Genomic DNA, 21,327 nt, shown 5'->3' with positions numbered 1-21,327 from the left:
TGACGCCTACTGATAAAATCAGATCTATATAGTACCCATGTTTCTATGTCCACGTCTAGATCAATTTCAAGAAAAGCTTACACTAACTGACACTCCCTTATCTGTACCTCACTTTCTTGCCCACATTTTCAAGGTCAACTTCTCGATCAGTTCATTTATCTATTCATTCGAACATGAATTAAGTATCTACCAGAGGTGTCAGGCTCCACGCTGGAGGTGAGCAAGCTGTGTCTGAGAGCAAACGGAAGTGGGCAGGACCCGGCCCACTGAGGACCTGTGAGCGAGCAGTCCTTACAGTGCCCACCCTCTGCCTGCAGAATGAAGTCCAAGCTCTGCGGTCAAGTCCCTCCATTTCCCAAACCTGCTTCTCTCTCAGGACTCATTTCTGCTACCCTAATCCTCGAAGCCGAAGCTCCAGCAACTTCAAAGGGATCACAGTTTCCTGCAAACATCCTGGTCGTTTTTACCTCGTTCCCCTCTGACTGAAATTGTTCCCCACCCCCATATGGGACACAAAATTATTTTGTCTCTAAAATTTATTCAGTGGGAGAAAATTATCCCCAGCCTGGAAGAAAAGGTGTGCAAGTCTGATGACTTCTCTGAGAGTCCCGATGCTGCATTAACACAGACACAGCCTCATTTCAGAAGTTAGGCAGCCTTGTCCAAGGGCAACATCCCACCTCCACCCACGAGCACTGCCCGCCGGAGCCCCTCGCCTTGCAGGTGACCAGTCCCCTTGGGCACAACTGGAAAAGGCCTGGAGCCCACTCTCTCCAGGGAGAGGGAGGTGCTCACCTGGGCTTGGGGGCCCTGACCGGGTGGCCGGGAAGCCCGTCACACTCTCCAGCAGCTCTCGCCCCCCCCCCCCCTTCTCTACTGGCTCCTTTGTCCCCATTCTCCCCCAGAGGGCAAGGGACATAAGTCCAAAACACAGCTCTCCACGATCTCCCCTGGAAACCCTGCATCTGGACATGGAGGCCGGCATCTTGGCCAGGAGATCCCATGTTCCCTCCTGTTACACTTAACCTCTCTCACCACAGAGTTTTCCTTAATTAGGGGAAGAAAAGGTCTGTTTAACATGGGAGTAACAGACAAGGTGAGATGAGACTAAGGGAGCTGTGGATACCAAGCTGGCATCACCTAAGTCTTGGTAACTCGGAGACCAAGTCAACCTTAATCTTTCCTCACTGGCTTCAAGAGTGAAGAATAACTGTAGCCTCAATCTTCTTGGGGGATGTGTGTGAGCAGGTGTGCCTCCGAGTGTGTGCTCCATAAGCACGTTGGTCATTGTCACCACAGTCTTTGAGAGGGAGTTGGAGAACTGCATTTTTTGAACTTTATTTTGGTTCAGATTCTTCATGCTGGTTTGATACTTTACTTAGTAATAAAATCCTGTCACCTTCAGAAGTTTTTATCATTTTATTTATTTATACTTCATGCCTCTGCGTTGGAACTCTGGGGGAATATGCGGCTGAGTGGAGACTTAGCGGAGCCCCAGGGAGGCACCCAGGAGCCTCTCGCTCGCTCTGACAGGCAAGGGCCACGAGCCACAGTTCTACCTTCACCGGCGGGAGGTGTCCGCCCAGGGAGCTGTCTAAGCTGGAAAGGACAGGCTGGTGCACCAGTGGGGCCTCATCAGTGCAAAGAAGTGCATGGTGGCCCACCTACTGCTTTTTTGTCAACGTGGCGCTCTACGCAGTCCTGAAGTTAAATAGTCTTAACAGAATCAAAAATACCACAGAATCACCTGATACCAACTAAGTCCCTGCTATTAACAGTCTTTATAAATTATTCAACTCCATGAAATTCTCACCGAACAAGGGTCAGGTCCACACTCAGAGACTGAAGACACAACTGACAACAAAGCAGCAAAAAGGGCCTCTGGGGAGCCAAACTGAGCTTCTCTCCCTCGCTCGGGCCCTGCAGCTTTACTCTCGTTGGGTGGTTCCTACCCATCATCAAAGCACAAGGTAAGAAGAGTAGCTGGAGTTAAGTATGACAGGACAAAAAAGGCTCTGATACAATGACAGCAAATAAAGCAAAGAGGCACCAAATGCAGACATGACTAAAAAATACAGAAGTTGTATGCCACGCTGAGATGGCTAAGGCCACGCAGTCCCCACAGGTCTGACAGCTAAGTACTACTCAATGGGTTTAGTTTTAAAAAAAGAAAAAAACTTTGTCTTCCTGTCTGGCATACTGAGATCAAGGTCCACCCACGCTGTTGCAGATGACAGGATTGCCCTCTTTCTCACGGCTGAGTAACATTCCCGTGTCCCTGAGCAACAATGCGAGCCTGGGCACCCACACGTACAACTCCTTTAACCCCTTGTCCGTGGATGCACACTTAGGTTGTTCCCATATCTTGGCTACTGTAAATAATGCTGCAGTGAACATGGGGTGCAGATAACGTTGAGATTCTGTTTTCATTTTCTTTGGATAAATACCCAGAAGTGGGACTGCTGGGTCATATGGTAGCTCTATTTTTAATTTTTTGAGGACCTCCCTGCTGTTCTGCACAGTGGCTGCACCAATTTACGTTCCCACCAACAGCGCAGGAGGGTTCCCTTTCCTCCACACCTTTTCCAACACTTGTTATTTGTTGTGAGCCATTCAAATAACAAGAGAGCCATTCTGACAGGTGTGAGGTGATTTCACTGTGGTTTTGCTTTGCATTTCCCTGATGATTAGTGATGTTCAGCACCTTTTCATGTGCGTGTCGGCATTCGTATGTCTTCTTTGGAAAAATGTCCGGATCCTCTGCCCATTTTTTAATCAGACTGGCTTTTTTTTTTTTTTTTTTTTTGCTATTGAGTTGTAGGCTTCTTTATATACTTTGAATATTAACCACTTGTCAGATGTGCAAATATAAGCCCCGTATCAGATGTGCAAAATATGTGAAATATTAAAAAAAAAAAGTCAAACTATAGAAATAGAGCAGGAAAGTGGTTGCCTGGAGGTGGGGGAATAGGGAGAGGGAGAAACTTTCACTCACGAGATGAATAAGGTCTGAGGATCTAATGTGTAATATGTGACTATAGGTGATAATGCCATAGAGAGAACAGAACTTAAATGTTCTCACCAAAAAAAAAAAAAGTTAACTATGTGACGTGATGAATGTGTTAGTTACCGAGATGGTGGGACTCCTTTTACAATGTATACGTATATCAAATCGCTAAGACATACACTTTAAACATCTTACAAATTTGTTAATTATTTCTCAATAAAGCTATAAAAAAAGTTAAAAAACAAAAGGTTATATCCTATACTGTTAGGATGCTTAAACTGGCGGTATTGAAAGATAACAAATCCCAACTATCTAGAACTTCCCACACTTAAAAGTGATCTGATCCTTAAACCTTAGTAATATCTCACCTATGATGCCCTAGGTTGTTGTTTTTACACACGTACAGGGTCTGCTTCATCCCAGGATAAAGGCCTGAAGTCTAGTGGGGGCTCTACGAGAGGACTCTGCTGCCCCGGGAGCCCCTCCCCACGCCGTCCTCCGCAGGACTCCATGGGCTCTGCAACCCTGTGCGTCCCTTCAAGCGCAGCCGGCGGGGCGGGGGCTGACCCTGAGTGCTGGCATTAGTGTGAGTGGCGACATCTGGAAGGGGCCACGTGAGAGCCCTCCACTGAGATCGGAAGCATTAATCCACCCCACCCACTGCACTTCTTGTACACACAGCTCCTTCAAGCACCTAAACGGGTCAAGAGTCTGAAAGGTACTGGATCTCTTGGTCAGAACACTAAGTCCTAGTTCTCAAACCCTCATAATCACCCCAAAGAACGAGTTTATTTTAGAGTGATTTCTTCCTGAAGACATTCAACTCTTACCAATCTTACTGTACATTTAAATTGGAAAAAGAGTGATTAGGAATCAGCCGTACAAGAATAAGACAAGTTACATCAAGGATGACAACACTGTCACAGAGAGGTCAGACAGCTCGATCCAGACCACACCAGGGGCCCGCCGTCAGCCCGAGCGCCGACATCCCCTGCTCGCTCGCAGACAGAAGCACCTGCAGAGCGGGGCGCCCATGCCTTCACGAGCCCGAACATCAGTAATCCTAAGCAGTGTGCTGACCATGCTCCCCTTGCTGTTGATCGAGTGACTGGGTTTTGACCACAGTGTCTGAGGAAAGAGCTGCTGGAGCATTTCTGGGCAAGGCCTCCACACTTTTAAGGAGAACTGAGAAGAGACAGTGTCTTTCTGCCCTCAGACTTTACCGAGCTTCATTATTTCCTGGGTATTATTACAGTTTCAACAATACTGGATCTTTATTTTAACACTATTATTTCCTGTGTATTACTGTCGTCGTGACACTAGAAACCTCTAACGCCACTCTGCAGTTATGAAGGAGATCAGTGCGACTCCAAGGACAGCAGAACAGCAAACCCAGGCTCCTTACATCTCAGTGACACTTCTGAGCCACGGACTCAGCCAATCGTGGAGTCCACCATCTCTGGACTTTGTATATTATGAGAAAATAAATATCTTTTTTGCTTAAACCAGGACGAATTTTTGTTTCTACTACTCACAGCTGAAGGCATCTTGAGTCAAGAGTCTATCCCAAAATAAGATCTTTTACGCAAACACCTCAAAATGAATGTGAAACAGAAGATCCAGAGAAAAGAGACAACGAACGACAACACGGGAAGCAACGATGCTCTGTGGGGAGTGTAGCCACAGAAGCAGAGACGGCCCACGGCAGTGGTTCAGGAGTGTAGCCACAGAAGCAGAGACGGCCCACGGCAGTGGTTCAGGAGTGTAGCCACAGAAGCAGAGACGGCCCACGGCAGTGGTTCAGGAGTGTAGCCACAGAAGCAGAGACGGCCCACGGCAGTGGTTCAGGAGTGTAGCCACAGAAGCAGAGACGGCCCACGGCAGTGGTTCAGGAGTGTACCCACAGAAGCAGAGACGGCCCACGGCAGTGGTTCAGGAGTGTACCCACAGAAGCAGAGACGGCCCACGGCAGTGGTTCAGGAGTGTACCCACAGAAGCAGAGACGGCCCACGGCAGTGGTTTAGGAGTGTACCCACAGAAGCAGAGACGGCCCACGGCAGTGGTGTAGGAGTGTACCCACAGAAGCAGAGACGGCCCACGGCAGTGGTGTAGGAGTGTACCCACAGAAGCAGAGACGGCCCACGGCAGTGGTTTACAAGTTGGCTAGCGTTGTCGGAATAACCTTGAGGAAGATACTTAACCTCTCTAAGGTTCCATTTATTCACGAGGATAATGGGATCATAATATCTTCCTCTTAGGAATATTTTGAGGATTAAAGTAAGTAATGCAGTGTGGAAGGCTTAGCAGTTTTTGACACGTGATAAACGCTCAAAAATGTTACTTGCTGTTATTTTTATTCTTTCCACTTGGTTCTCTATATTTAACAGACTCTTCATAAGAACCATTTTATTTGATTCTTGTAACAACGTGAGTTATGTATTCCCATTTTACGGTCAGGAAAGAGCCCCAGAGAGGCTGCATGCAAACAGTCAAGAGCAGGACCCCATACTTCTATTGCCAATTAAAGAACCAGAGGATCTCAGGCATGGAAAAAACCCACAACTACAAATCCAGAAAAATAGAAACTGAGGGAGACACTGATTCAGAATGCAGAAAATTGCTAATGGCCTTGGTAACAGCATGAGGAAGGGCAGCAGCACTGTGTCAATGGAGCACGAAGTCTGGAGAGTTAAAACTTAAACCTCTGTCCACAATAACTGGATCTTAGGCTCTGACCCTCCAAGTGAAGTGATGGCTTAACAAGTCAGTAACAGCAAGGTATATTCTGAGTGATTCAAACTAAATCCACACTTTAAACCCACTAACTGGAGGGTGAAAGCAACACGGAGTCTACCATGTAAACATGGGAAGTGTTTTCATTAAGGAACCAACAGTTTCAGCAGCTGACAAGCTTCATGCCCTTACAGCACACGCTCCCCATTAGATGGCAGTGTGAGCTCAGATTACACCTCCTGAAAAGGATTGGCCACGAAGACCCAGGTACACGGACCTGACCGACCCAGTGGTCAGAAGCAAAATTAACAGGAATGTCCTCAACACAGCAGCGTTCACTTTCAAGTATGAGAACGACTGGCAGTGATGACCCGCGAGCCAGCAAAACAACAAAAACCCTTCTGAGAGAAAGTCTAACTACCCGCGCAGAGGAGCCTGGGTACAGCTGCACCACTGTGCTCACACCGAGGGGAACACGCTCGCCTGACCTGCAGGTAGAAAGATGGGAGGAAAGGGGGCTCTTCCAAGTGTGTGTCACACTCAATTCTCATAGCTTTCACTCCAGCACCAGTGTTACTCTGCACCTTAAATATTATGAGCTTGTTTTACGTTGTGTTTTTTTTCCTTTTTTGGTCTCACACAGTTTCTGGACCTAGGCACTACATCACAGCCCACAAATCTGTTTTCATAACATTTCTAAAAGGTAAATTTACCCAACGCTTTTCCCTTCCACACTGATACTAAGAATTATTTTGTCACCTTTCCTTGTTTTCTAAATGGAGCAGGAAAACTGGCCACCTTTTCTTTCTATTGGAAAGCCAAACTGATGAGGAGCAAGTCAGACTTGCATTGTTCATAAAACCTACGTGGAAATAAAGATACGAGTGGTGCATCAACTGACTACTCCAGATAGCTCTTCCCAGGTAGTAATTTCACAAAAAGGTTGCAGATCCCACAAAAACAGGAGGGGGAAAAAACAGGAGGGGCAAAGTTCCATTTTAAGGCCCTAACTCCCATGTATGTACTGTCTCCAAAAACATTACTTATAGATATTCTCCTAGTAGGCAAAGAGTACTTTTAAGAAATAAAACATAGTGAAGGCTTTCACTTATTAATATGAACCTGTTTTTACCTTCTTTTTCAGTTAAGTTTGTCTCCATCATAATTTAAGCAGTGCAAAGAATGCGTATTTGTGACAGTATAGTAAATCAGAAATACAGACTTTTTACAAGCAAATCCTAGTCTCAGTTCAAAGTGAAGTTATTTTTTTCTGAGTAATTAGTAACATTTTTATAAGTATCAAGGCACCATGTGTGCAGAACATCAGTTAAAACTCTAGGAATGTGCAGGACTTCAGCAGCCGAAGGAGGCCCGCAAACGCCAGCTGTTAAGCCTGTGGGCTGGAAGACGGCGGCGTGCACGCTGAGCACACCAATAAAACATTCACTGACCTCTGCCTCACGCCCAAGAGCAACGCTACATTCGGCTACTCGCGCTTGCTGCTCATGGCCCCATGAACTGGCCACAGCGCTGCAGGGCTCCTCCTGGCCCCACCCTGCACATTTGACTGTGGGCTGAGAACTGCCATGAACACTCAGCACTGTAATTACCAGGAGCTGATTCCTCTTCCAGAGGCGACCTCACCGCTTTAGTCTGGTAATTCATTAGGACCATGGTACTTTATAACAAGCAGTCATAATTCTTCAAACCTTCTCAATTAGTATATTTCAACAAGCAAGTAATTAAATCCTGTTATTCCTTCTCTGATGACATTTTTTTAAAAATTAAAAATAGGTCCTCTCCCATCTTTTAATTATAAAAGAAACCCCAAATGACATTAATAAACAGAAATAAAAGACATAGTAAAAGGGAATGCTCTCAGGGATTCTAACCTCAATGTAACACCATTCTCTACAGGGACCAAAGCTTTCATCTAAAAGATATTAAGAGAGTCACGGAAGTAAAACCCACACCAATATTTTAACATCTGCTTTTCCTTTCCTACTCTCTTTCTCTAAAATAAGGCTTCTCTATCTGAGGTCAGACTTCAATAAAACAAATGCAGTTTTCCTGACAGTACCTTTAAAAGGTGAAAAGGAACCTGAAAAAGCATTTTTCTGGCCAAACTATATACTCTTCTTCTTGGTTTCTATACCTTTTCCTACCTTCACCTTCCATTTTCTTGCTTCCTAGTATCTCTACCACTCTTTTTTTTTTTTAAGTGAATACTGTTGTTGTTGTTTTTAAAATTTATTTATTTTATTTATTTTATTTTTGGCTGCATTGGGTCTTTGTTGCTGCACATGGGCTTTTCTCTAGTTGCAGCGAGCGGGGGCTACTGTTCATTGCGGTGCACGTGCTTCTCATTGCGGTGGCTTCTCTTGTTGTGGCTCACGGGCTCTAGCGCGCAGGCTCAGTAGTTGTGGCGCACGGGCTTAGTTGCTCCGTGGCACGGGGGATGTTCCCGGACCAGCTCGAACCCATGTCCCCTGCATTGGCAGGTGGATTCTTAACCACTGCGCCACCAGGGAAGCCCTCTATCCACCCTTCCTTTTGACCAGAAAACTTGCGAAAGACTTTAAATGGGCAAAAAGATTCCTGGCCATCCTTTCACTGTCTGGAGGGCCTGCCCAGGGTCCCCTGTCTTCCCCCATCCATGCCTTGTCTCTGCTCTGCAGCTCTGTTACAGAAGCAGAAGTGGAGGGTTGATGTTGACCAGGGATGCCTGGCACAGAAATACCTGTCAGGTGAAGATGCAACTGGTTACTGAGCAGGAGAAGTTGCCGCTGTTGCACCTTTCAGCATTCCTCACTGCCCATTATGTCTGTCCTCTGGAATTCCCCCTGAACTGGTTTTAACATTTCACTGGTTTTCCCATTAATTAATGAATTAAATAAAAGCTTGGACATGTGCGCATTTTGTATTTGTATGAGAGTCAAGCTTTTACCTTTTCAAAAACTATCCTTTAGTTATTCCATGGCTGAGCAAATTATTACTGAAACTTTCAAGGAACAACTTGAAAGAAATATTACTGTAAATTTTATCACCATTTAAGCACTTCTTGAATGTACATAATACTATTTTAAGATCTGAATACAATTCATCACCCTGAAATCTTAAGTCATAAGAAGATTCTTTCCCTGGGGGCAGAGCACTGAGTAGCGCACATGTAAGAAGAGCAGGGGATCACGGTGACGACGACGAACATCCAACCAGCGCCCACTGCGAGTGAGTGCCCCCACCGCTGAAACGCACACGCCGCGTGACCCAGGCCGCCCAGTCTGCACCTTGAGGAAGCTGAGCAGACTCCAAGTCACCCTGCAAGTAACAGGAGGGCCAAGAGTTAAACTGAGAGAGGGGCTCAGGCCCAACTAGACTGCCTCAGAGAAGAAGAAAAACAACTTCTAAAGAGCCAGGCACTTTTAGTGCTTCTGGCTGGTTACCAACGTTACCTCGGGATTATCCCGACATGTATTAAGAAAAAGAGCTGTAAGAGAGAGTTCAAGCCGAACCCCTGTGTGAGTACTGGCAGTAACAGGAACAATCAAGACAATCAAAAAATAAGCAGACATGAAAAGGTAAAGAGATCAAACGAGGGGTGTGTTACATGCTAAACTAAAAATTAAGGAAATTCATTTTATGATAGTAAGTAACCAATTTAATCCTAACTTTGATAGTTCCATCTAAGGCTCAGACAAAAGTCACACCATATTCCTATACTCATTGTACAAAGGTGCAAAACTGTATCTTCCTTACAAAAGGACAATCCAAAGGGCCCTTCTGCTCCACACTTCCTTTGCGGTGGGCCTTGGAAAGAAGCCGAATCCAGGGCACTGAAGCAGGCCACTGAGAGGCTTACTCTCAACCACAAAGTCCATTCATGCAGGAAACTATGCTCAAATAAAGACCCAGCAATTACTTTTCGTTCCTGGACCTTCTTGATCCTTAAACTCTTAATTTATCGGGCACTGAAACCCTTAGAACAGCTCCAGAATGACCCACGCTGGCCAAAGAGCTTCGCAGCTGTGACCCAGGACAGTCCCCGCTCACTAAAAGCTGCCAAACCCCAGGCCTTTTTCAACACAGGACAACTTCCCAAGACAAACACATGCTCCCTCTCTCTCAGCCAGAGCAAACCCCAGCAGGTGAAAAAGCAGCTTACTTTTGATTTACTAATGGTCTTCAAGTGTAGGCTTGAAGGTTAAATATATAAAGATCAGTGGACAACTTTCTCCATTCCTAGAAAAACCTAAAATAAAACTATGGCTAAAGCATTAGCAGAACTAATCTGTTGCCTGCAGAAATGCTTATGGAGAAACGTTCGGTAGTAACTTCACCAGCAGAGTCACTAAGGCCGAGAGACAAGTCAGAAACAACTAACGTGTTAGGTGAACTGACTAAGGAAGATGCAAGGATAAAGGCACTGATTATAAAATCTACGAAAACACTGTACTAGGGAATTCCAGATTTGGTCCAAGACATCTTGAAAGATTTACCTGCCACAATTCTGGTAAAGTAAGTCTGAATTAAGTATGAATTACAGGTAGGGGTTGTAAACAAAATGACAAGACTACCTTGGTTCTACTTACGGTCAAATATTTCAAAATCAAAAGCAAAAATCAAGCACATGGAAAATTCTGTTTTAATCTCAAGTACCATCTAAATATTTAAACTTACCAACTCCAGACAACCCATTAATTCTCATATCATTAAAAGTATTAGTTATTCAAAATTTCAAGATACTTTTCCTCTTCACAAAATGTAAACTCAAAAACTGAAGAGGTAAGTAGCTTCTGCCAACAGTTCTAACCAATTGGAAGGTTCGGTCTAGCAAAGCTGACCAAGCTCCAAGAGATGATGCCCGACTCCCAACAACAGTGGTGTCTTCAACTGTGCTTCCCTGGATGTTCCTGGAGCCTGACTCTCTTCACTCTGAGTGCACAGAACTTTTCAGCAGCTAGAAATAAAGACAACGGAGGCAAGGCAGTACTCACTTTTCAATCTCGATGCCGAGTGGATTAGCAGGACGCAGGGACAAGGGAGGAATCCCTTTATTCCTGTCAGTGCGCATGTCATAGTAATTCATCTCATCAACCCACACAGCAGACTGATCCAAAATACCTACCAAATGAGGAGCACAGCCTTAATAAGATACACACTCCCCAGGCACTAAGTCTTACCATTCTGCTTTACTGTTGAAAGACCTAATACAGAATGCATGCTACAGTAATTTTTTAAAGATTTGAAGGCACAAAAGCTCCAGATTTTTTTTTTTAAATGGCTGGTAGCTTAATTAAAACCACTAAAAATCTATAAAAAGGCAAAAATAACATCTCTTGATTGCATTGTACATTATTCAATACAGAAGACAAGTTAAGCCTCTGAGAAAAAGTTCTGCTAAAACAAATGTATTTTACAAATAATAAGCAGTACAATTAATTTGGTACATCAACAAAATACCCAACAAACCTTATATCAATATAAAGAAATCAAACAACTTCCACGGAATGCACGGCTTGTGTGATGGAAATGACTAGGATATTCAGGAAAAACAAAATATAATCTCTGAAAACAGTACCCTCTTTCCTGTGGCTCGGACCGGGCCGCAACAGAGGCTGGGCAGTGTGCGAGGGGGCGGAGCAGAGCGCAGGGCCGGGGGACCAGAGGGCTCCTTGTGAGCCTTCTAACTCTATGGGCACCCACAGGTCTGCCAGGATGATGCAAGGAAGCTCTGCCAGAGGGTAAGCTCAGGCCCAGACACTCCCAGGTTCAGGTCTATAGGCCTTTCCTGAGCCTGTGCTGTGCTGAGTCCTGGGCAGAGCGTTTTAGCATAAAATCAATACTTTCAAATAAGTTTTCTTCATCTGCTGTATAAACATGATACAAGATGATGCTGGATTCTGTCAAAATGTTTTTAAGTTTCTCCAGAAAACTGGAAACAAGTTCCTGCTTTAATTTCACAGTTCGGTTTTCAAAGACATTAAATAAAAGTGAGTAAACAAAAACAAGAATATTGTATGTATATATGTTTGCATACACACATGTACATAAATGTAAATTCCATTTTTGGTTTTCCCTTAAATTCCTCAAATTTTTATTAAAAAGAATCGAGGAATTTAAGGATATAATGCTGAAGAAAGGCTTTATGCTCTAAGACAGAAAACAAAATTTGCAAAACTCTTTGCTTTTCTATATGAGAAGTACGGCCTGGGTTTAATTATGCCTGTGATAGTCCTACATTATACAAATATTTATCAAGTACGGACCACGTGCAAGTCATTACAGGACCACAAAGATGAATCTGACAGTATTCTTACTTTAGCAGAGGAGATGCCACATACATAAAGAGCTAGGAAACGAATAATTAAAAACACTAATTTATGCAGCCCTTAGTTTGTGTGAGGACCTATGCTAAGCACTTTCTCCAATGTTCTAACTCATTCAGTCCTCTGAGGTAGGTGGTTCTGTGACTCCACTCCACCCACAGCTGGCTGCTCGTGTGATCAGTCCCGGCTTCTCAGACCAAGCTCTTTGCCCCAAGGCAAGGAAGCACGGGTTCAGGGCACAAAGGGAACACAGGAGGGGCTCTAGAGCACAAGAAGAGTGTGATTTCTAGTTTGGAGGCCAGAGGCACACCTAGGTGGGCAACATCTTGTCAGGGCCTCAAAGGACTCAGAAAGTGAAGGAAAACGGAACATTATTTAGGTATTACCGGCTAATTTGGCCAAACCAGGTATGTATTTCACCTCAAATCTTATCTGTATCACAGCAAGAAATGCAATTATTGTATGCAAGATCAAGAAACTAAAATTGGCATTTCGACATGTTAAATGAACAGATTTTACACAGGACAGAACAACAGTTCTTCCAATGCTTATCATCCTTAGAGTTTACCGTTAGCTCAGCAAACTGCCTTTTCAAAAGTAATGCAAACTTTAACCAATATCCCATTCCTGAAAAAATAAACATAAACTGAATCTAAGTTAATGACATATGAGAGTAAGTAAATTTTATACTAATTTACCAGTTGTCAATTTTAAAAGACAAAACCCACTTTTATTTTCTTCTTTAGAGTAAAGTCATGGGAGACGATACCTATTTTCTCAGGTCTGAGCAGCTTGAAGGAGACTGTGGAGGTTCCTTTGCCACCTGACTTGGTTGTGACAATAATGTCTCCTTTGTCGTTCTTGGCCTGTCCCACGCGACATACAATTTTACTTGTAGACATCCACTCTGCTGTCAGAAGGCAATTGTGCCCACAAATTGTCAGACCTGAAAGTAAAAGCATGCACGTAACAAAGTCCAAAAGAACGGCTATTTCATGAAAAGACAATTCTTCTGTTAGTATCGCCAGGCCTTTTTCATGAACTGAAAAACAGAACTAGAAATAGCATTTCCTGGTACATCAGTTAGTTATTTCTATTCTTGAATATACCCAATATTATTTGCAAATAAACGATTGTCTCTACTGAATTTGTCTGTTTTTTCTCTAATATTTAAGACTTCTTTTAGATTATATTTAAGTTTCTTCAAACATCATTGGAATTAGAAAATAATAACCATAATAATGTCTAGGCACTCCAGATTACTTAACTATGAGAATCTTAGATTGCTTTCATAGGTATTAGAAAGGAAATTATTGTTATTTTTAGAAGTCCAAGTTAGTGCTATAAAGCTCTAAAGTGTATTAATAAATGTGTACATCATTCCCTAAAAAAAATATTTATCATCTTCCTGAAAATAATCCGCACATACTTTTCCTAGTGTTCAATTATACATGATATTACAGAATGAACTGAAGTTGGTAGTTTATGTTAAGCACAGCCTGGAGTCTGTTAAATCAGTAACTGTTCTCAGGCATTACTGGATTACTAGTGCATTTTTCATGTCTGCTTTATCACTCCTGCAACGGCGGTCCACGCTGCCTAAATGTTTCCCTCATGGTCCTGTTGCTGTACTACAGTCTGCTCCCAAAATCTCAGCCCGCGCCTGGCATCTCTGCCCAGACCCACGTGAACTGTGATGCAGACAGGGAAGACATGGCCCCAGGCAGAGGACCATCATCCCACCACGTGCATTTCTGCAAAACAGAAACCAATGTGATAAACATTCATGGAGAAAATAGACTGAAGTGTATTCAGCAAACACTCAGGCACTCGCACCTTCTTTTCTCATCATTTAACTTTTGATACTGCTCGGCAGTCAAGTTTAGCAAATGCAAGTTTTTTTGTTTTTGTTTTTTTTAATCAGGTACCAGGAACACCTCAACTTAGGCCGAATTCGGTTGAAAAAATGTAGGGAGGGATTCAAGTCATCTTCTGTTACAACTTAAAGCACTATTTAGTAAGAATGTTATATTAACCATAAAGGAATAAAAACAACTCCATTTTCAAGACGTTTATTGAAATAATTAATTTCAGAGATTTCCCTAAGACATCTATTATTATTTATTCATGTAAGGAATTCAGTTTTTCTAATGACAGCACTTCAAAGTTCCTTTAGGACTAAGTTTTCCATTGGCTTTTTAAATGTGTAATGACATTTACACATTTTTAAATGCATTCATAATTCAAAATTATTTTTCAAAATGGGAGTGTTTGTTAGTCTTCTTGATACTCAATTTTTATTATGAAAAATTTAAGCCTTTTAAGAGGTTGAAAGCACCCCCTGGAACTCCTCTCCATCTCCAAGGTAAGCCTGTGAAACACTTCAATACATACAGTGCTCAGATAATTTTTATGTACACATAAATTAGTCTCTGTATTTTTTTTATATAAATGGGAAATGTTTTAATTTATGAACTGTTTAGTTATAGATGGTATATATTTCAATATCACTCCAGGTCAATACATAACTTGATATTTTTAAATTTTACAATATCAAAAAGATTTTTGTGATTTAAATACTAACTTTAGAAAGGAAATAATGCAACCCAATGTCAGGACTTAATGTATTAAAGTTCCTAATATAAGTCCCCTGCTGGGGAGCTATCTTACGATTAAAACTGAGAAATGGGAGATTTCAGATATACAGACATAAAGTCTTAAAAACATGTTCAGATGAGCAAACATGTATGATATCCATGATGATGTAACTTTGGGAAAAACACCCGGAATAACAGTTTATTCATCCCGTTGTAGCTGCTATCAAGGTTCCTCAGATTTAATATCTGTTCTGCATTTTAACTAAAAAAGTTAATAATCACCATATAATTTAAAACATAGATTTAAACAGATCATTTTAAATACATGGAAATTAAATAAGATCATACGATCTATTTCTTAAACATGTTTTGCTAAGAAATCTGCTTCATGAAATATAACATCTTTTTTTTTTTAAAGCAACTTGTAGAATTCCAAATAAAGTGTTTTTGTAGTATTTTACTTGGCTAGTGTAGATGTCACCGGAGTTAAAAAAAAAAACACTTACATTATTTAGTAGGCTAAGTTTGCTTTTTTAAAAAGTGGTTTCTTGGCAATACATGGGCAGGCTGAAAGCTACACTAGCAGGTTTGTAAAAGTCGAGCGCGCTCAGTCAAATAGGAACCGCACTGCCCAAAGCTAAAGCGAGCTCGGCATCCACGCAGACGGGCAGCAGTCACGTGTGAGGCCTCAGTGACTGCCGGTTAAACTGAACCTCCGTCCAGATGGTCTATTTCCATGAATTCTAGGGATTTTTCCACTTTGGATAAAGAACAACCTGGAATGAGCTTTGTCAAGAACCAAGACATAGGATAAGAAAGACTACCTTCATAAGGATAATAAACTTAAGTTTTATTTACTGAAGAATCAAAAACCGTAGCTAGAGAAAACAGTATAAAATGAGACACAGTTAAGTGACACTAGTGAAAAGAACGAGCTGGGGAGGGCAAGACTCAGTAATTAACCATGGTGCCCAGCTCTAATCAACTTTCTCTTTTCCAAGGGATTTCTGGATGGCCAAAAAACAATGTGTCAACCAGCAGCTATAATGCAAGAAAAACAAGCTCCAACTCATAATCTCTAGTATTTACCAAGGGGTCCTTCATAAATTATGAAATGAGTCAAGAGAATGTCTGAATCCAAATAAATTAATGTGTGGGAAATCAGAATACACATTCAGCAGCACATACTGAGGTGCCTCCCTTCCTTATTCTGAATGTATCTGCATACCCTCATGCAGAGTTCACATGAAAATAACCCAAACTGACCACACACCGATATTTATGGTTTGCTCTCTATCCTGGCCGTGCCTGACACTCATCTGTGTTTTAAAAAAAGCAATGATGAGGCTCTATCTTTACAGACTGAGACTTAGCAGCTAAGGCAAGAGCATTTTTTTAAGTTCTAGAGAAGATGAAGACAAGCCAGGTGAGAACCACTGACAGACCAGAATACTGAAATAACCAGCAGGAAAGGGTCTCCCCCAGAGGAAGGGGGCACACTGCAAACCAAAATCAAAAAACACTTATGCAGTGCCAAGTGGATGCAGAGTGTTCTATCGCTCGCATCCTTGGGCTTAAAAAGATAAACAGCATAAACTGATCCTAAAAACTAAAATGTAGCTTGCTCTGAATACGTAAACATTAGGGGAACCTAATGAAAACCACGGGTGGGCATGAGTTTGCAGAGAGCCTGTGGCTGTTAAGTCTGGAGGCTCGGTGCTCCCACCCCAATGGGCATCGGGTGCAGACAAATGCCCACCGGTCCCAGGGTGCGGCCGGGCAGAGTGCACAGGCTCCTCTGGGTGGAGGGAGTTTGGATTTGGTTCCGAGAGCAATAAGGAACAGAAGAGGCCTAGTTCACCCGGCACCTGAGAAGAGCAGACAGCCGTATGAGGGGAGGCCAGAAGAGCTGGGCGGCTGTTTTGGCAGTCTTGGCAGGAGAGGCCAACCCCGAGGAAAGGAGGCAAACCTCGGCTGTGGGGGACTTTCTCAAGGACCAGGCGAAAGACAATACGGGCAAGAGCTGACAAAATAATGATTTTAACAGAAAAATCAGAAAACCAAATAATTCTTTCATTTCTATTCAGATCATCCTGTACAGACCTCAGGGGTGTTTTTCTATCACCTTCACTATTTCAAAATAGTATATCTTGCCTCAGTTGCCCAACATAAAAATGCATTCACCATGAACACACAGCATCGTCCCTGCCCTTACCTATGAGGTCAGCTGGCTCAGCTCCCAGGTTTTCTCCTCTAATCGTGACCTTTGTCCACGGGATTCCTTCATTTGGAGAGATGCCTGTCACAAGGGGGGGTTGTCGTGATCGAGACATTCTGCTTGTTGAGGAAAGCAGAGGTCAAGCTACAGAAGTAATCTGTAGAAGAGAAAGGAAAAAAGGGTTAATGCCAACTGAGATGAGCAGCAACTAGAAATGCCAGAACTAGACATTCAGTACCAAAACACAGCAGTATTCTGCAAACATACAGTGCTGGGTTTTTTAGCTGTCAGCCTGGTCTGCCAACAATTCCTGCACATGACGGTGACTAAGGACACTAGCTAGTACTGGGAGGGAGACATCAAGAACATAAACTTCTGATGTAAGGACAGACAGAACCTAAGGTCCCCCGGAGCTCCATGCCACCACCTGCTGCACCCAAAGTATATGCTGGAAGTTCCTGAAGGAGCACATTCTGAACTAATCAGATTCATAAAATTAAAGAACATCTCCATTCTCATAGGTGTACTGAATTTCATTTTATTTTTGTATTAGACTTAGTGTAGCAACTCTTTTAAATGTGTTCAAATCAATACACTGACATTTTCGACACGCAGACAGGAGCAGAGATGTGCTAACTGTCCCAATGCGGAGCCGGCAGAAGTGCAGCTTCTGAGTTCAGATGCCCTGCGCTCTAGTCCTGGCACTCTAATTCCGCTCCAAACCTCTGTTTTCATATAGACACTGCGGCCAGTAACAGAACCTTCCATAAGGCTACAACAAAGATCAGATACATAATACCAGCAAAGCAGAGCACCTAGCGCACAGTAGGCAACCAGGAAATGAGAAAACCTCACTAATAAACCCACAGAACTCCTCAAGTGCTCGAGGCTTCAGATGCTCCAGAAGACAAGGGAAGGGTGGGTTCAGAGAAAAACAGCTGCTGGTTGTCTGTCTTTTCACAGAGTGAAGTTAGACAGTGGCCCCTGCCTTCACCCCACCATCAGCCAGATCAGTTCAATCTCTCACAAAACCAAACAGAAGGGACCAGGACTGAGGGACAGACACCAGGCACAGAGAGGAGGGTGCCAACCCTCTCACCCAAGTCCACTCTGTCCGGGTAACAAGAATCACTCTGGAGAAATTAAGGAGCCCTGGAAAGAGACAACCGAAGACTCTAACATGGAAGGGTCCTCCCAGAAAGGACTACTTGCAGCCACAACACCCAAGGAAAAGCATATACAGACCAACTCTGCCCATGCACAGACTAAACAAGCAGCTGTCACAGCCTCATCCTAAAAGGCACAAGGACAAAGACTGTAAGGTGGTCAAGGGAAATACGTGAGCGAGAGATGAAAGTCAGATTAAAAAAACAGATCCAGGGCTTCCCTGGTGGCGCAGTGGTTAAGAATCTGCCTGCTAATGCAAGGGACACGAGTTCAAGCCCTGGCCCGCGAAGATCCCACGTGCCGCGGAGCAACTAAGCCCGTGCGCCACAACTACTGAGCCTGCACTCTAGAGCCCGCAAGCCACAACTACTGAGCCCACGCGCCACAACTACTGAAGCCTGCGTGCCTAGAGCCTGTGCTCCGCAACAAGAGAAGCCACGACAATGAGGAGCCCATGCACCACAACGAAGAGTAGCCCCCGCTCACAACTAGAGAAAGCCCGTGCACAGCAAGTAAGACCCAATGCAGCCAAAAATAAAAAAACAAACAAATAAATTTTAAAAAAATAAAAAAATAAAAAATAAAGAAAGATCCAGAGGAAACAGAGATAAGGCTACGGGCTAAAGTGCTTCCCTGCAAATTACGTTGAAGTCCTAATCCAGGACCTCAGAATGTGACTGTATTTAGAGATCGGGACTTGAAAGAGGTGGTTAAGGTAAAATGAAGTCACTAGGATGGGTGCTGATCCCACAGGACCAATGTCCTTATACGAAGAGATGAGGACACAGACACACACAGAGGGACAACCACGTGAGGACACAGGGAGCAGGTGGCACCTCCAAGACGAGTAGGGAGGCCTCAGGAGAAACCAGCCCTGCCCACACCTTGATCTTGGACTTCTAGCCCCCAGATCATGAGAAAACACATGTCTGTTGTTTCAGCCTATGGTACTTTGTTATGGCGGCTCCAGCAAATTAACACAGTGGATAACAGGAAACACACACTCTCTCTCTCACACACACACACACATTTCAAAAGTACTGTAAACTTTGACCCCCAAATAAATATCTGCAGAAGGAGAAAACTCTTACGCTTAAAGGAACAGGATGCCATGGAAAGGAATCAATCCAAGAATAACAGCTCTTGAAACTTTCAAAAGAGGCAAAAGAAAAAAGATTTATATTCTCCTGTTAATGTAAGAACTGACCGTTGGTTTAACCAAAGTGGTAATAAGGCTGCAAAATAGGCAGATGTGTATCTGGGAAGAGGGGGAGGGAGTTTTAAATTTTATCCAGAAGTGACTATCCAGATATTAGCAGATTAGCCACAGAATCTGGAAACATGGAGGTGGGTGCTGGCAGAGTGAGCTAAACGAGTCTGGGCGGTGCTGGATAATAAAGAGGTGACAGACCTTTGTCCCTGGTTTCTGGGAGGGAGACTCAAAATCCAAGGAGTGTCTTGGCTCTTCATGAACCCTCAGTACCGCTCGTACGTAGTGCTCATGACAGCCCAGTACCAGGACTGCCAAACCAGAGACAGCAACCCTGTGATTAGAGGGCTGGGGTTCTGAGCCAGGTGCCATCAGCTTGGCCTCCTCTGAGAAAGGGGAGGGAGCTGGAGACTGAGTTCAATCATGCCTATGTAAACTCGTTTAATGCAATTAAAACAGCAAAACAACAGCAGCAAAAAGTGAAGAACCACAGGAGGTTACCATTCATCTAATAAGCCAAATGAGGCAACCCAAGCTTATCTTGAACTCCCCTCCCTCCCCATCACACCCCCTGAATCAAACAGAATCCCCTGGCAGAGTCCAAGGTCGGCTGCTTCTCTCCCTGGATACTGAAGCCAGCCAGCTCCTAATTGGTCACTCTGCCCCTGTTATCCCTTCGCTGCAATCCCCCCTCAGCAAACACCGGAGTCAATTCTCCAAACTACAGATCTAATCATCATTCCTGATTCAAAAAAAACATCTCCCCCACTGCTCAGTGGTCTCCAGTCCCCACGACATCCTTAGCATCTTATTAAAACCTGTCACCATCAGACTCTTCTACACCCCCTAGGTCATCCTCAGTCATTTCCCACACCCATCTGACACTAACCACACAAGCCCACTCACCTCTTAAGAACCACCAAGTACTTTTTATGCCTTCCTGATTTCATTTACCTTATTTCAACTAAATAGAAAGACTTTCCAAGTTTGTTAAGTCCTTACCAATATTTCAAAGTCAAGCTTAAATGTTACCTTCTCTAAAAAGTCTCCCTGATCCCTCCTCCTTCTATAGCATTTCTGTTATGTAAGTGTTACATCTTAGACACCAAGTCTGTATCTCCTCATTGAAAACACATAATATTTAATCAACTCTAGTTTTCTAATACCTGTCATACAGTACCTGACACAAAATAAACATGCCAGATGACTGCTGACAGAAGTTGAATAAATGTTTTCTGAACGTTCATGGTATCAATGGAATACTGGAATTATAATAGGACGAAGAGGTACAATGGGTAGAGAACAGGGATGGGGACAGGTATTAGGTACACACATGAAAAAACAAAAAAAAGTTTAAAAGACACTTGTATACAATAGCATCAAAAAGAATAAAATACTCAGGAATGAATTTTACAAAAGTGCAAAACTTGTACTTTGAAAATTATTTTAAAATGTTGAAAGAAATTAAAGACCTAAATAAATTGAAAGATGTGGACAGGAAGACTTAATATTGTTAAGATGGCAATAATACCCAGGGTTAGGGTTAGACCGTTTTCAAGGTCACACACCCAACTCGTTGTAAAACAGACCAGATCCTTGGTTTCCTGACTCACAGGACTCTGATACCGCTCTTTCCTTTAGAGCATCCTGCATCTTACTAGGTCATCTGTGTATCTGATAGTCACACTCTAAGAACCTTAGTTGTTTCTTACATGGCTGGGGGAACTGGCTCATCCTGCTGTGAAACAGAATTGAAATTAGAGTACCTCTGGTCTCAAAAAAAAAAAGGGTGCGCGCGCACACATACATACACACACACGCACACACGCACACAAACAATTAGGACAAGACACTTTCAATTTACTCCCAATTTTCCAAATCCATTTTGAAGGCGTTTACAGAGGATCATAAATCTTACCTATGTTATCCTCAAAGTTTGTCCAAGTAAAACAAAGTAGTGTCTGGTAATAACAGGTAATGTCTGGGCCACTATGGAGAGTCATGAATCAAAAACTATGATCTATTTTCTTATTTATGATTGAAAAGTACAGCTCTGTTCCAGATATACA

General features: G+C 43.2%; 1 protein-coding gene across 1 annotated transcript in view; it reads right to left on the bottom strand.

The window, feature by feature from the left end:
* Positions 1 to 21,327, bottom strand: part of EXOC2 (exocyst complex component 2) — a 154,549-nt gene that overhangs the window by 107,705 nt on the left and 25,517 nt on the right. The window contains exons 2-4 of the mRNA XM_068559475.1: positions 16,879 to 17,038; positions 12,836 to 13,012; positions 10,735 to 10,861 (exon numbers count right to left, since the gene is read on the bottom strand). Of these exons, the coding sequence (XP_068415576.1) occupies positions 10,735 to 10,861; positions 12,836 to 13,012; positions 16,879 to 16,996 (422 nt within the window). The 5' untranslated portion in view covers positions 16,997 to 17,038. The remainder of the gene's footprint in view (positions 1 to 10,734; positions 10,862 to 12,835; positions 13,013 to 16,878; positions 17,039 to 21,327) is intronic.

The sequence above is a fragment of the Eschrichtius robustus genome, chromosome 12 (genome assembly GCF_028021215.1).
Source record: "Eschrichtius robustus isolate mEscRob2 chromosome 12, mEscRob2.pri, whole genome shotgun sequence".
Classification (NCBI taxonomy): domain Eukaryota; kingdom Metazoa; phylum Chordata; class Mammalia; order Artiodactyla; family Eschrichtiidae; genus Eschrichtius; species Eschrichtius robustus.
This window is presented reverse-complemented; position numbering and strand designations above follow the sequence as displayed.